Consider the following 15,203-nt stretch of genomic DNA (forward strand, 5'->3'; position numbering starts at 1 on the left):
AATGGATCCAGCTGAAAAAGGATGCAAGCCTGTACTATACAGTGATGCACATTGGCAGAAAGTTAAGCTCGTTTGGCATGTCAATTTGTCTTTTTTGAGATGATGACTTCAACATATTCTTCTAGTCAACCAAGTCGGTAGCGTTTGATTATTTTTCTCATTTTAAAGTGGAATTTAACCCAAGGAATAAGAATAATCATGTTGTATGGGACACTACTAATCCAAACATTGCATTTTGATTGATATTGTGTTTGAGTAAGAGTAAACAAGCAATGGCCGCCTCTTTTTACCCTCCTGCGAGATGCAGGGCAGTCCAATTTGAAACTAAGTGTCATGTAGTTATTTAGCGATGTTGCCCAGAGGTAATTGAACTACCAATCACGGTTAACCTGCTTCCTGCAGCCCAACCATTATATGTTTTTAGCTGAGCTCTGAGCCCCAACAATGGTAGCGTCTCTCTACACCAGCGGTCACAAAATCAATTTACTTAGGGGCCGCCGGAGCTATGGTCCAGTTGGGTTTGGGGCCAATTGGGTTTTCCAGAAAAAAAAAATCTGATAAAAAAATTCTACTGGTCTGAAACATCTTTTTTTAACTCCCTGCACAACACAATATATGAAAATACCAATATTAAGTATTAATATAAAAATTAATCAGAAATAAATGAATCCATAATCCGTTAGGGCGGCACTTAAACGGACAGTGTGTATTATTCAGTGCCTCCTGGTGGTAAAAAAATGGTATTCATAAAATAAAATAATATGTATTTGAATAAATATTAAAAATACATGAATTGTCATATAAATGTGCCTTTTTTAAAAGTACTGGTAGGTTGAGACATTTTTGTTTATTTTACATGAGCCTCACCTAGAAGGAGATGACATAATTGTCCACCATTTTCATGCTACGGGCTGCCCAAAAAATTAAAACCTTGTGAAAGGCTGGGTGAAAAAGAAAGTAAAGCTTTTTGGTCTCTGTGAGTGTCCATTTTTGTATTCTTATTTGTGACTTTTAACACTCATTTCCAGGTGCAGAATACAGGGTCAGCATATGTATATATATATATATATATATATATATATATATATATATATATATATATATATATATATATATATATATATATATATATATATATATATATATATATATATATATATATATATATATATATATATATATATATATATATATATATACATATATATATATATATATATATATATATATATATATATATATATATACATATATATATATATAAAAATAATAAAAGTTACAAGTTTAAGACCCCACTCTGCAAGTCTCAAAATGGCTGGTCCCAGATGTGAATAAAAGTAGGTGAACTCTGCTCATCTTTCTCAAACACAAAACACAATGTTTAGACTCGTAGAGGCCCATACAAGATTTTATTGTCATGGAATTTTGACTTAAGATTGATGAGTTTTTCCTAACCTTGTTAGAAAATTGACTTTTATTTGCAACAGATTTTTTTGCTCATTTTAGGCATTATTTTTCTTTTCTTAATAGTGAAAAAAGTTGAAAATATCCTATAAAAAAATGATACCTAATATGAGCAACAATTCTGCCAGTTTGGTAACAATTCCATTTTTTTTGCAGTGTAGGTGGCAAGAAAATAGAAAATGGAACACAGGAACCATTAGCTACATAGTTTGGTCGCCTCGTACTCTTCGTGGCTTGGTTGTCTGGTGCTGAAAACCTGCAGGGCAGTGAGGATTCTGGTCACATCTGCGCTGGAGAGTTTCAGTCTATGGCGGAGGAGACAGGCAAAAAGATCGACGTGGGGGGCCCCGGGAGGTGAGAGGCGGTTCACCCTGTAGCGCAGTTCCACGAGCTGCAACAAAGCAGAATCCTGTGATCCCTGAGTATACGGGTAGTCGATCTGCAGAATCAAGTCCTGGATTGCCTCAGGATCAAAGTGCATGCTGTATCCAAACAGCTGCATGCTGTTCACTTTCATATAACCGATGGCGTTGGGCAGCTCAGTCGCCTCCGGGGGATCGTAGTCTGCCGAAGTGTTCTTGAATCCAGTCGCCGTGCCGTCCTTGATCCGACTCCGCAAGTAAAAATGCACCGTTTCGAAAAAGCTCTTCCATCTGTTTCCTAGAGACAACGTCCAGTTATAGCAGTCCAAGGGAATGTCCAATTTGGTCCGCTCCCAGTTGGGATAGCCGTGTTGGCCTATCGGCATGGTCCAGCTCTCGGAATGGCTGCCCCCAAAAGGGTTCACGAAGAGCGAAAATGCTGGCTCGAGTGTGCTGTTCCTGCTGAGGCAAAACTGCAAGGACAGTCCGAGGAGCATATGAACGCGATTGGATTTAACACGGTTGCTCTTCAGGGTCAGCAGCATTCGCTTCCGCCAAGACGGGTCGAACCATGTGTTGATTTGCACGTCGTTGCTTACGAACACCGCGTTTAGTGTGAGGCGTGTGTCGCGTCGCTGAAGAAGGTAGCGAAGCTCCGAGTCGTGCAAGTCTTGATCGCTTTCCAAGCCTAGGTAAGGGTCCGTAGGGTCGGGCACGGCATGCCGGCACACTCCCTGATTCAGGGTGAAGCCAGGGTTGCAGCCGGAGCATCGGGTGCGATTCTCAGGGGAGCAAGAGGAGCAGCGAGGTCCCTCACCCACAGAGCAAGGGATCAGGCCTTGGCAGGGCGGGTGACTGAACGGGCAGGAGCATCTGCGACTGGCATCGTTGTAGATACCCACTTGGTTGTTCTCACTGCAGTATAAGATAGAGAGGGTGTAGCTCAGCCAGAAGTGCAGAGACCTAGGAGACAAGCACATCTTTTTTATGGGTTTTGATTTGATAAACTGATAAATGTAAATCTTGTATAAAACATACAAAATTGTCCTTAAACTAAAGACAATGCAAGGGTTAATCATATTAAATGTTTAACCTTAAGAAAACAGCACCTTCCAGTGGGGGGCTTTGTTATTGTTGCTGTCTGCTCACACAAGAATCAAGCCGTAGTATGTTGCCGACACTTTATCGCACTACGCAACATTGCAATATCGATTCAATTTCGGTTAATCGTGCAGCCCTTATGGTAACAGGTGAAATTCACAACACAATTACCATTTATCTCTAGTACTGTGGCTATATATAGTGTAAAAATGATATAAAACACAATGCTTTTACATAAGTCATCCATATCACTAGCAGTCCACTGGTAAGAGTGTTGCACTCTCACGGCCAATTCCAGGATAGAATCCTGTTTAAAAATAAACCAGCATCCAGAATTATTTTTTCAGGTTCAAATAAAGTGTTTCAAAATGCTCTCTGGTATTGTTTAGTAGGCCCAACCAAACGTGGAGGTCAGCTGTAGTCAGCCCGCGGGCCGTCGTCTGGGGACCACTCTTCAAATCGATTCCAACTTTGCCTTTGTAACACATGTGCTTTCTTTCACATCGGTTTTCATAATGCAAAGTCGAATCATGCCCTTACTATTAAATATCTGCATATTTTAATGCATTTTATATCCAAAGAAATAAAGACAACTATTTGCATAATATTCTTGTCTAATACAGCAATGATAGTAATGATAAATGGACATGACACATGCTTCACATGAAAAAAAAATGGATTTTACATTCACAATATGATTGTGAACACATAATATAAAATATATCAAAGCATAAATTAATTGTTTCGTGAGGATGAAAATGATAAAAGAAACAGATCATCAATGTACCTACTGACCTACAAAATCCAATTTTGTTTTTATTTTACACACAGTGAGTGTGTAATAAAAAAGTATAATGAGATTTCAGACTGAGAAGCCAGTGTCTAAATTTGACTAGTAAGAAGGCGACTTGTGCAAATTTGATTAATTTCACTCAGAGAGAGAGAGAGAGAGAGAGAGAGAGAGAGAGAGAGAGAGAGAGAGAGAGAGAGAGAGAGAGAGAGAGAGAGAGAGAGAGAGAGAGAGAGAGAGAGAGAGAGAGAGAGAGAGAAAGAGCAACCAGACTGAAGTCCTGACCACAGCCACTCTAAGATATAAATGGTTGGATTTCTGCTGAAACAGCAACTGCACAACCGAAAAAAAAATGTCGGTCAATAATGGATAGCAATGCCATTGCCAGAGCTGAAACTCTTGAAATGGTTAAGAGTAAATGGACTGTGTTTATAGAGTTCCTTCTTCGCTTGTAACTTTTTGGATTGTTTTTACAATGGTGACTACTTCACACCTTAATGTTGAATTTTAGCCAGCGTCGAGACAAAGTGCCCGGTATATGACTTAATTTCAATGTTATGTTTTAGCGTCAGCTTTTTCTGCCCGTCAGTATCTGGTTTTGGCCTACCTTGATAGAAATATTCAACTTTTTTGTCATATCAGCACATTTCAGGCTTCAAAGAGCTAAAAAACTCTAGATGATTTCTAAGAATCAACATGTGAGGCACAATTGAGAAGTGGAACCAAACTATGTCACCATTTTATCTTGTATTTACAAATACAAATCTAAAAGGTAGGTGTTGCAAAAATATTAGCCCCCTGTTCTCTTCACCCAGCCAGCTAACTCCAAAGGTTCTTCACACACACACACACACACACACACACACACACACACACACACACACACACACACACACACACACACACACACACACACACACACACACACACACACACACACACACACACACACACACACACAAACACACACACACACACACACACACACACAGACACAAACACACGGACAACTGCTAACAATGGGTCCACAAAGCTAATCTATGAAACGGAAAAAAGGTTCAATTAATAATTTTAGAGAACTTTAATTTCACGTCCAAGTTACTTAATTTTTGAACTTTTTTTCATAATAAACCTCATTCATGTCGAGCAAGACAGTTAGTATTAGGTGAAAATCAACACAAAATTGGTCATTTCTTCAGTGTCAGTAATAAGTCGAAACATAAAGCAGAAAGTTATAACAACGGCAATAATTCCGGCACGAAAAAACGGCAGAGAAATTCTTCGGAAGATCGCGGAGGCAAGAAAAACAATTCGAACGATTCGACTAAAGATAATAAACAAAAGAATACTTCTAGCAAGAAAAGGACTTTTCTGCCAAAATGGACTAAATTATATTCCTGGTGACGCTATGAGGAGGATGATAATGGATTGGACGCCTTCTCAAGGTCCAGCTGTGGCGGGACAGCAAACCACAAAGAATATATAAACTGAAAAATCTGCAGTGATAACTGCTTTGTATTACCGATTAACTGTGATGATTAAAAGTGCATGAATATAAAGACCAATATTTCAGCAATATTATTTTGTATAATGTACAATATTTTGTGAACTGAAAAATCTGAAGATATAACTGCTTTGTATTACCAATTAACTGTGATGATTAAAACTGAATGAAAATATAGATTAATGTAATTATTTCAGCAATATTATTTTGTGTAATGTACAATACTGTTGTGAACTGAAAACTCTTGAAGTGATAACTGATTTGTATTACCAATAAACTGTGATGATTAAAACTGAATTAATATATAAATTTATATTATATATTTGTCGCCGATTTACAATTTCAACCTCGATAACACAAAATTTTGGGGACCCATAGATCTCTGTTGGGACCCATAGATTTTTGAGCATGCGAGTCCCCGGGACCCATCACTTTTCAGAGGTAAAATGAGCACTTTTTAGGTGACACTTTTTGGGGAAATGAGATGCATAAAAATGTTCAAACTTGCTTCTGTTGTATTTTACTCGGACGCAAAAGTGTAGGAGAAATTTAGTGAAACTTAACACCCTGTTCGGCTGTTTCGCCTGTACACTATTTACTCAGCCGTCTTCCCGGGCTGTTGAACATTGGCAGAAGGACTTGGTCCATTGCATGTGAGTGCTGTCAACAGTGTTCCGAATTATAATGCTTGGAGGATTTAGGTTGGGAAACACTTGGGTTTAGGCTTTTGTGTGGTTGTTTTTCCCTTCGTTCAGCTCAAGGAGATAAACATTGAGAAAAAATGGAAAATTATTTTCCCAGATGAGTCTGGTGACTTAAGGCTGTTGTCCCACAATATTAAGAATGTCAGCTTGTAATATGCATGGTGTGGGTAAAACATCTTACTGCTTGTAACGAGAAGAATACGAAGACAAATTTAAAAGAATACTTATTTAAATAAAGTGAAAAAAGGAACATTTGGTTATTAAGGCAAGTTTCTGTCAGTACTGTATTAAATTGTTAGGGAAAAAGAAGCCCTCGGTAAAAAGTGACTTAGTTGAGGCATTTTAAGGTTCTTCTATTACTATACAAAATCATACATGGACATTCCCCCTCATATCTTTCAGATCTGATTTCCCCCTATGTCCCGGCCCGAAGCCTTTGTTCCGAGAGCGCCGGTCTCCTGGTGATCCCAAGAGCCAAGAAGTGTTCCGCTGGTTCTCCATCCGGGCACCGGTGTTGTGGAATGCTCTTCACCCTGAGAGCCGATCTGCAACCTCAGTGGAAATGTTTAAATCTAAGCTTAAAACTCACTTCTACTCTATAGCATACGAATAACCTAAACTTCTTAAATGTAATAACTTGTGAAGCCCTTTGAGACTATTTGTGAATTAGGGCTATACAAATAAAAATGACTTGACATGACTTGGTGTCTGTGTATCTCTCAGTGGTGGATTCTCTGAGGACATATGTTTGAATTGATTTGGTAAAGACTAATTTTGAAACTGTTACATTTTCTGATAAATATCAGGCCGATCTTGATAACACAAATGAATTTATTTAACCAGCGGGTGGTCACCTAGCTTTAAGGTGGTGTCCACCACTTGAAATTTTTTCACTCCCTTCCGCTTGAAAGTCATGATCGCAACCTCAGTCAGTAATAATAAATTCTTCTTTTGTCATTGTTGGTGGTTTGGGTTGGGATTTGGACTGTATTTGAATCCTGCCTTTTCTCATATTTACAATTTTCAGGCTACACTGACAAATAACCCCAAGGATGAGAAAAAAATGTGGGGAAATAGTACATATCTGTACATATTTCATTGGTATATTGAAATTATTTTCTGAGATATGCATTTTCAAAACAGAGTGTCTTATCTTTGTCATCATGTGCTTTGAATTCATCGGAGGAACAGCGACATATTATTTTACCTATTAAATAGTCAAATTGGTTATGAGTGTTTTAAGCCAGGTTTTGGTCTTTTTTGTTGAGAATGCCCAGGCCTTGTGTTCCAAGTGCATGCAATAATGCTACAAGTAAGAGCAAGCAGCCAAAAATGGGCTAACTGGCAAAACACACACACACACACACACACACACACACACACACACACACACACACACACACACACACACACACACACACACACACACACACACACACACACACACACACACACACACACACACACGGACAACTGCTAACAATGAGTCCAACAAAAGGCAACCCTAGCTGAAAAACGCAAGGCTGGCCAACAAAAACAACACGCGTAATGAGCAGCCAGGCTAACGAGGAACTATATATGGAAAGGGCTACGGCAATAAACGCGAAGCTAGCCAAGAATAAACCAAGGAAAAAGGCAAAAGTGATGCTAACACCAGGCTAGCCAAAAAAAACAACACACGGTGGGCAGCCAACAGGGAGCAAACAAAACAAAAAAGTCTTCTAACGGGGAGTTAGCTGGACAAAATTATACCAGAGGCGCCAAAAACACAAACAAAAAGCCACAATCGCCTACATCCGAGCAGAAACAAGCGGTATGCAATCGCTGTGAATGACAATCACTGTCCATTCTGGAGGATTCCTCACATGTTGTGTTAATAGGATTTGCCATTTTAAAAGTGTCGTGATCCTTCAATGGTGTTACATCTCTAAATCAAACAAGCCAGATGGGTTAACTTTGAGACCACATGTCACCAGGCACATGGAATATTTTGTAACCTATTTGCATAATTGTGGTGAGAAAAACTAGACGTTGTGTGCCTGATTGAAAAAAATAAATACCTTTGAGCGTTTGCAAAGGGAATGCTTCAGTTAAATAATATAATTGGATGATGAGGAATTAGTTTGTCAGCTGCTTTAAAGCTACCTGGAGGTGTCAATGTGATCAAATGTGCGATGAACGGACAGTTTGAGGCAGGCAAAAAAGTGCCTTTTGTAGTGAAGTCTGTTAACCAGCAACTAAAATAACAAGCCTGAATAAAATCCTCTCAAAAAAATCAAAAGATTATAGAAACGGTAACCATCACCTTATTTTAAAAACATTATTCGAAAGCTAAATCCCACGTGCTTTCATTTTGCATCTCACCTTGGCCTCTGCAGGACGATTTTGGGCTGTTTACTGCACCGCTTGCTGAGGCTGAAGAGCTTGTTGATGGTGCGGCGCGCTTTGGTGAAGAGTTGCTGGTTGCTAGTCTCCAGTTGCCTGTAGCGCTGGAGCAGACTGGCATCTGTCCTCCATAAGTGTTCCACAACAGATGTGTTTACAGCGTAATGTGTTGGCAGCTTTCCAACAAATCTCTGGAATTCCTCTGGAAGGAAAGCAGAGCATTAAGGTGCAATCTGTAATGGTGTGTATATAAATGGAAAATTAGTTGCAGTAGCATTATAGCATATATATATATATATATATATATATATATATATATATATATATATATATATATATATATATATATATATATATATATATATATATATGTATATGATAAACAGCGGCAGAATACAATGTTTCTATATTACATGGCAATTTAACCAAGAATGTAACTTTTTAGCATCTAATAAACATAAACACTGTGCTTACTTCTTTTCCCACTCTTTTTTGTCCTTTTTAAACTTCTTCGATATGCTTAATTGTAGTAAAAATAGGAGGGCCGGTTGTTGGTCAGGAAATAAGATATGTAATGATGTACAAACCCACATCACTTATTTGTTTGCCTTGCACTGTTTGGGAGAAATTTGAAGTTTTGCATCCCGACTTTCATACTTGCACAGCCATATACAATTCTTACAGAGCATGCCATTGAAATAAATATGCAGAGACCCCTCGCTATCTCGGGCTTCGTTTATCGCTGGTGTACTCCTTTGCGGATTTTGAATTAAATTGGCTTTTTGGTCATAGATATCAACACATTGTTCATTTTGTTTAGATACTAAGTGATGTACAGGGCAGATTGTGTGTGCGTGTATTCGGTGGGCACGACTATCTGTGCGCGTGACTGTGATAAGCTGATATATGCTGCCAGTAAAACAGCTGGGGTGGGCATGCACAGTTAACATCCACAAATACAAACAAACTGAGAAGGATAGCCGCTCGTTAAATTGACTTGGAATTCATCAATCAAACTGGACCCTGAGAAAAGTCAGAAGCGTGTAAATAAATGGTGCTCCGTGGATTGTTGTCGCAACCGGGAATCAATTGAGGCGGCGCCCGAAGGAAAAGCAATTGCTTAGCTGCAGGTCCAGCCTACTGCTACGGCTAGGCTAACGACTTTCTTAAGCCATTACTGTCAAATGTGGCTAGACAACAACGCCAGATCTATTACCCACAAAACCGTCGACTCGGAGCTACAACCCTTAGGAAACCGCTACATTTGCGACTCAGACTTAGTTATATCACTAGGAGCCCTCATGCTAGCGTGTAGCTAGTCAGTCGCTCTCTAAATAGTTGTCTTGCTCTGAAATAAGAAGCCCTCCAATTTTGTCTAATGACAATAAAGACCATTTATTTAACTGCCATTCTGTGTATTTTTTAGTTGTTGTTGTCTTACAGTAGTACAGTCTCAGTCAGTAATGGTGTCACCTCGAGGTAAGTTTGACCCTTGGGGGCTTTTATGAAGGTATGAAGTTACTTTGCGGATTTTCAATTTTCGCGTGTGGTTCTGGTCCCTATTATCTATGATAACTGAGGGATCTCTGTATTGGGAACACATATATTTTGTTAGTTATATTTTTCTTTAAAGTTAAGTTATAGTCATAATATTCTGAAGGGTCCGTAAATAATCTTTTGCATGAGACCATAAATGCACACTTTACTTGGTGCCTTACGTTCTGATAACAGGCAAAGAGTACTAAATTTTCACAAGGAACCTGTGCTTAGACAAGATAATGGAAGAGAACGGGCCACATAAAACAATATTTTTCAAACCATTTTTCATTTTTCCACCTGACCTTTGTCTGCATGTCACTTTATCATTATATATTGCATCCCACTTCTTATTTAGTTTGCTTAAATATCATATTTGTATATCCATGTAAGTTCACATATAAATTACAAAATATGTACTGATGTAAAATAGTAAACTTATGCATCATGCTTTTGAATTGCTCCATCCCACAGTTGATATAATAGTTGTTTAGCTGCCGTTTACTAAAACATCCTGAAAAAAATTCTCACCATCGTATTAAACATGATCACCTTTGGCGGAGAGATTCATAAGCCTGGTAATTTGTGCAGCTGGCAAGTATGACAACGCAGATACGTTAGAGCACAGTTTTGAACCCTCAACCTCTAAACACAGAGGCAAATTTGAAAAGCATCAATTTGCTGACAATGCCAACAATTGCGTTAATGTGTTTTTTTCGTATCCTCAAGGGATGGGATAACCTTGCATTTTAGTTAGGCCATTTTTATTCATGCCCAGCAAAGATTAGATCATATTTTCTGCAAACCTCGGGCTAAATTGGTTGCTAAATGCCAGTTGAGTCTGCTAATCCAATCAGGGACGGGTATGTTGTGTTTATGGTAATGATAGCTTTGTTTCAAAACGTTGCAGTATTACATTATTAGGTCCTGGGATGCAAGCTGAGCTTTGTTTGATTAGTGAAAGGTATATGTGTGCGGGAGCCAATTTTCTCCATGCAAAGCTGTGGGATACTACAAGACAGGCACAAAATGAGGACACCAAAGCTTCTTGGTGGAGGTCACACAATCAATTAGCGAGCTCGGCACTGTTGTAGGTGCATTAGGAACCCCTGGTGAGAAGAGCAGTCGGGTTCCAAAAGCAGAGGCATTGCTGTGACTTGATTAAATATTTCCTTGTTGTATAAAGGCAGTGCAAGCATTAAAGAAGGGTTCCCAAAACTTTATCCTGTGAGAGCCAAATCATTTTTGCCTTCTCAAAACAGGGCCCAGGGACAGAATAAGTGAGACTATTGCAAGAGTGAGTAAATGTAAAAATGTATTGTTTTCCAGTAAGCCACAATCAAATAACCCTTCTGGATTTTTCACAGAACGTCAATCAGAAAATAATTAATAGCACTATTAATGAAATAAATAACAAAATAACCCTCTTGCAATTCTTCACAGAACAAAATTATGAAAATAATTAATAACACTATGAAAAAAAACAAAAACTAAATAACACTCTGTGGGTTCTTCACCGAAAATAAAATCCATGGAACATAAACTTTCTGTTGTTCCGTAACAAGTCCAAGATTAGCTTGTATATCAGAGCACTGCACCGCTAGTGGTATAGATGACTTAAAAAAGGCTGTGGATTTGATCCATTATCACGCTATTTTGGGTCACGCTACCAGAGGTAAATGTTAACTGCGGCTTGCATTCCACGTGTTGACTGATCCCTTAGCTTCAAGAGTTGACGGGGTATCGCTTTTTGTGGTGTGTCTTGTACAGCCGGGTGTCACTCATATCTTTCCAGGACGTTTTGCTTGGGTAGGGGTTTGCTCCCCCACACGAAACAGAAGGTTCTGGTTTCTATGGTTACCAGTTACTCCCGATCTGACTCTCATACATCACCTTCATCATCTTGTCGTTGTTGTCATTTGGTGTAAAGCGTCATCCCGCTCTTCAGAGATGAGCTGAACCCCAGCATTGACGGGCAGCTTTGATTAACAATACTGAAACTGGGGAACAACTATTTTGTTAAGAAATAATGAGTATCACAACGTACAATATGTCGCAATGTTAATAAATTCTGTTCTTTTATTTTATTCTATGCATTGTGAGTGATACATTTATTTGGTGAAAATGCACAAAGAAATTAATAACGGTCTCTGGTACTGTGATTAAATGTGTTGTGATATTGAGATAAAACCCAATGCCTTTTGTGTGTCATCTATATAACTGCTAGTCCACTGGTAAGAATTACACACCCTCACCGTTGTAAACCTGGGTTAATTCCCGTTACGAACCAAATGCATCCAGGTATGAATTAGTTTTTGGGTAAAAAATAAAATGCGAGTCGAAATGCTCTCAGATATTGTTAAATGTTTTACTTTTGTAAGACAAAATTTACATTAAATGGCTTTGTTTTACACCCTCCAGGTCCAAGTCCTGATGGAGAACAGCCCCTCAGAAATCTGCTGCCTTGAGTGGCACATCTTGTGATTCAAACTGACAACACTTTGACAGCTAAGCAGGAGCTTAGAACAGGAACAAGACATGGCTTTTCTTCTTATGTTAACGCTGAAATGCCAGTATAAATCTACTGCTTTCAGAGAATGAGAGCCTAAAGTTCATATCCATTTCAAACAGCCTCAGTATTACCAGAGCTAATTGATAGCATTTATCACGCGGACATTTAAAAAAATGAGTTCTAAAAGAAACAATACATCACCACTCCTCGACTCACCGGAGGCCTCAAAGTCTTCGTTGGTCCACTTCCAGGTGTCTTTGATACGCAATAGGTTGTTTTCTTGGGTTTCCAGATCGGCATGAGGACAGTTACAGAGTGGAAATTCCAGGCTGCACTCACACCAGCAGTCGGCATTTTGGCACAAAAAATGACCCTCCGATTTACAACCAACATAGTTGAGGGCCGCCTGGATGAAGCGGCTTCTCAAGTAATGCGGGAGGACGACCTGCAGCCCTGTGGAGTGTGAAAGTCAGACCCCAAGCAATTATTCTACCACCCCATGAAAGATGAGAGAAGGCCGCTTCTATAATTATCAGCGACAACTTGAGTGGCAACAGTGACAAAGTAATTGTATGGTTACTAGCTGGCCTTGATGTGTTTTAGTCTACCAACGCCCACTATTATTTCACTGTGTGTTCGTTCCTTTCGGGAACATGGTCATTTATTTTCACAACAACCCTTTTACACCATGCATCTGCCCAAAAACGTCATACTGAAAGGTACTGGACATTGTGTCCCACAAAATAGAAAAAAAGAGTAATTTTCCACAATTATTTTGGCAAGTGTACAGTCGTACATCCAAATACAAGCTTAATTCGTTCCAGGATCGCACTTGTACCTTTAATTGCTCATGTAACGGGCAATATGAACTAATTAAAATCAAATTGGCCCATTCCCAACCTCACAAATGAATCAAAGTGAAACTTAAAAAGCTATTAAACACATACTAAGAAATAATGACACATTCTCCCCCACCCAAAAACCCAGCTCAAAAATTACACAGAAAAACACAATGATCAAAAAACAAAACAAATTGTAACGCATTATGTGTCCTCTAAAAAATATTAGAGTATGAATCATTTCCACATTTTTTTGTTTTGGTAAGCAAGACTCGGATTAAAAGCAAGTTATTATTGAACGCTTTATAAGAGATGCTTCAACTTTAGATTAGAAATATACCACTGAAAAGCTAAAAGAAATTAGAATTTTACTAGTAAGCCTACTGTACATCTGATTTAAAATAGATTCTAGATCTGGTGTGATGAAAAAACACCTATTTGTGATGTTCAAAAAAAGTAAATGTGTTTAAAGTACATATGGATGGAATAGGGTTGGACTCTACTTAAAACTGAAAACCGAGTTGTATGGTAACCCCAGCAATTCAAGACAATTATTTACTGTAGCCGTGCCAATTTCTGCTAAACAATGATGTGGCTTATTGCCTTGACCATGACCACACGTGCAAAGCATTGAGAAAAACTGCAAAAACTAAAGGGATGTTCCCAGCACTTCACAAGTCTCATCACTCAAGCTGCACAAACCTTAGTATTGTAGATGAGCTATGCTAGCAGAACCTTCATCCATTCATACATTTACTGTGCTCCTCACCAGCGTCACAGGGATGCTGGAGCCTATCCCAGCTATCTTCGGGCAGTGGGTAGGGGACACCCTGAACTGGTTGCCAGCCAGACGCAGGCTATCCATTCAATGGATGTGTCATGATTGCCGATTCTAGGCACCTGAGAGCTGATTGGTTCAGAGACTCCTTTTAAAACCCCCGGCTTTCAAGAGGAAGCTGTCAGATCATTGTGAACCGATGCTCCCAGCTAGGCAAGCTAATACCTTCAGACATTTTTCCTGCCCTGTTTTCTCCTACATGATACCGTTGCCGACCTTGTTTCTGAACTCGATACCGCCCTTGCTCTCCCGTCCCGGCTAATGACCAGTATCCCTGCAGTCTACGATTATCCTCACTCGACACGGAAGTGCCACTACCGCGTTTCCAGCTATCTGCTACCCGTGTCCGTCAACCATCGGATCGTGGAAGCAAGCCCTGCTCTCCCTCTTTATCAATAAAAGTGAGTAAACAAATGCTACTGGGTCCTGTCTCTGTTTCTGGTCCATGACAGGATGTCTAAAATACTGTTAAGCTAAAGTACCATTGAATTATAATTGCTATGTCAATTATGAATAATGTTGTGCTAAAGGGTAATAAAAAATAACTTTACAGTACATATCTACATTTGATCTGACATATTGACATTTAGTAATAGTCTCACCTTGTAGCTGGACCTTGTTCTCTGGACTGTGAACAAGAACAGAACTAACGGTGTCAAGATTGTCATAGTTGCTGCATCCAAGTGGCCCAGTTCTGGTTTCTGTAACCTGAATAAAGCCAAAACAGATAAAAAGACAATTTTGACTTTCAAAAGGTGAAGTACCCTAGGATTACGAATCAACACGTTATAGTTAACTTTCATTCTAGAGAAAGTACGGGATGTGAAAAATCTTGACCACATACATTTTTTTAAAGAGAGCAATGGCAAAACATCGCAACTTCTAAAGTTATACTATCTTACCCTGAGAAAGGCTAACATTTAAAATGTGTTTTCATTCTTGATGTGGGAATACACAATTTTGTATATTCACTTTTTGGTAAATATAATCAATATGCTACCGAGCTGAGTGTGGAAAAACAAAAGTTGTCACTGTGAACGGGGCCCTCCAACGCGCTAGGTAGCCCCCGAAGAACACAAGTTCTGAAAATAGCTCGCCAGTAATGGGTCATTGCGATTTCCTACAAAATTTGATTTCTAACTGGCCTGGTGTTTTAGTGGTTTATGAA

General features: G+C 39.1%; 1 protein-coding gene across 2 annotated transcripts in view; it reads right to left on the reverse strand.

The window, feature by feature from the left end:
* Window positions 1-1,235: 1,235 nt before the first annotated feature.
* The window catches only part of LOC148374541 (BMP/retinoic acid-inducible neural-specific protein 3-like), a 44,282-nt gene continuing 30,314 nt past the window's right edge, over window positions 1,236-15,203 (reverse strand). For both annotated transcript variants that reach the window (XM_088337656.1, XM_088337650.1), the window contains 4 exons: window positions 14,638-14,743; window positions 12,575-12,811; window positions 8,290-8,512; window positions 1,236-2,789 (listed from right to left, as the gene is read on the reverse strand). In XM_088337656.1, the coding sequence (XP_088193782.1) occupies window positions 1,661-2,789; window positions 8,290-8,512; window positions 12,575-12,811; window positions 14,638-14,743 (1,695 nt within the window). In that variant the 3' untranslated portion in view covers window positions 1,236-1,660. The remainder of the gene's footprint in view (window positions 2,790-8,289; window positions 8,513-12,574; window positions 12,812-14,637; window positions 14,744-15,203) is intronic.

The sequence above is a fragment of the Urocampus carinirostris genome, chromosome 1 (assembly GCF_059441175.1).
Source record: "Urocampus carinirostris isolate Australia breed hairy pipefish chromosome 1, RoL_Ucar_1.0, whole genome shotgun sequence".
Classification (NCBI taxonomy): domain Eukaryota; kingdom Metazoa; phylum Chordata; class Actinopteri; order Syngnathiformes; family Syngnathidae; genus Urocampus; species Urocampus carinirostris.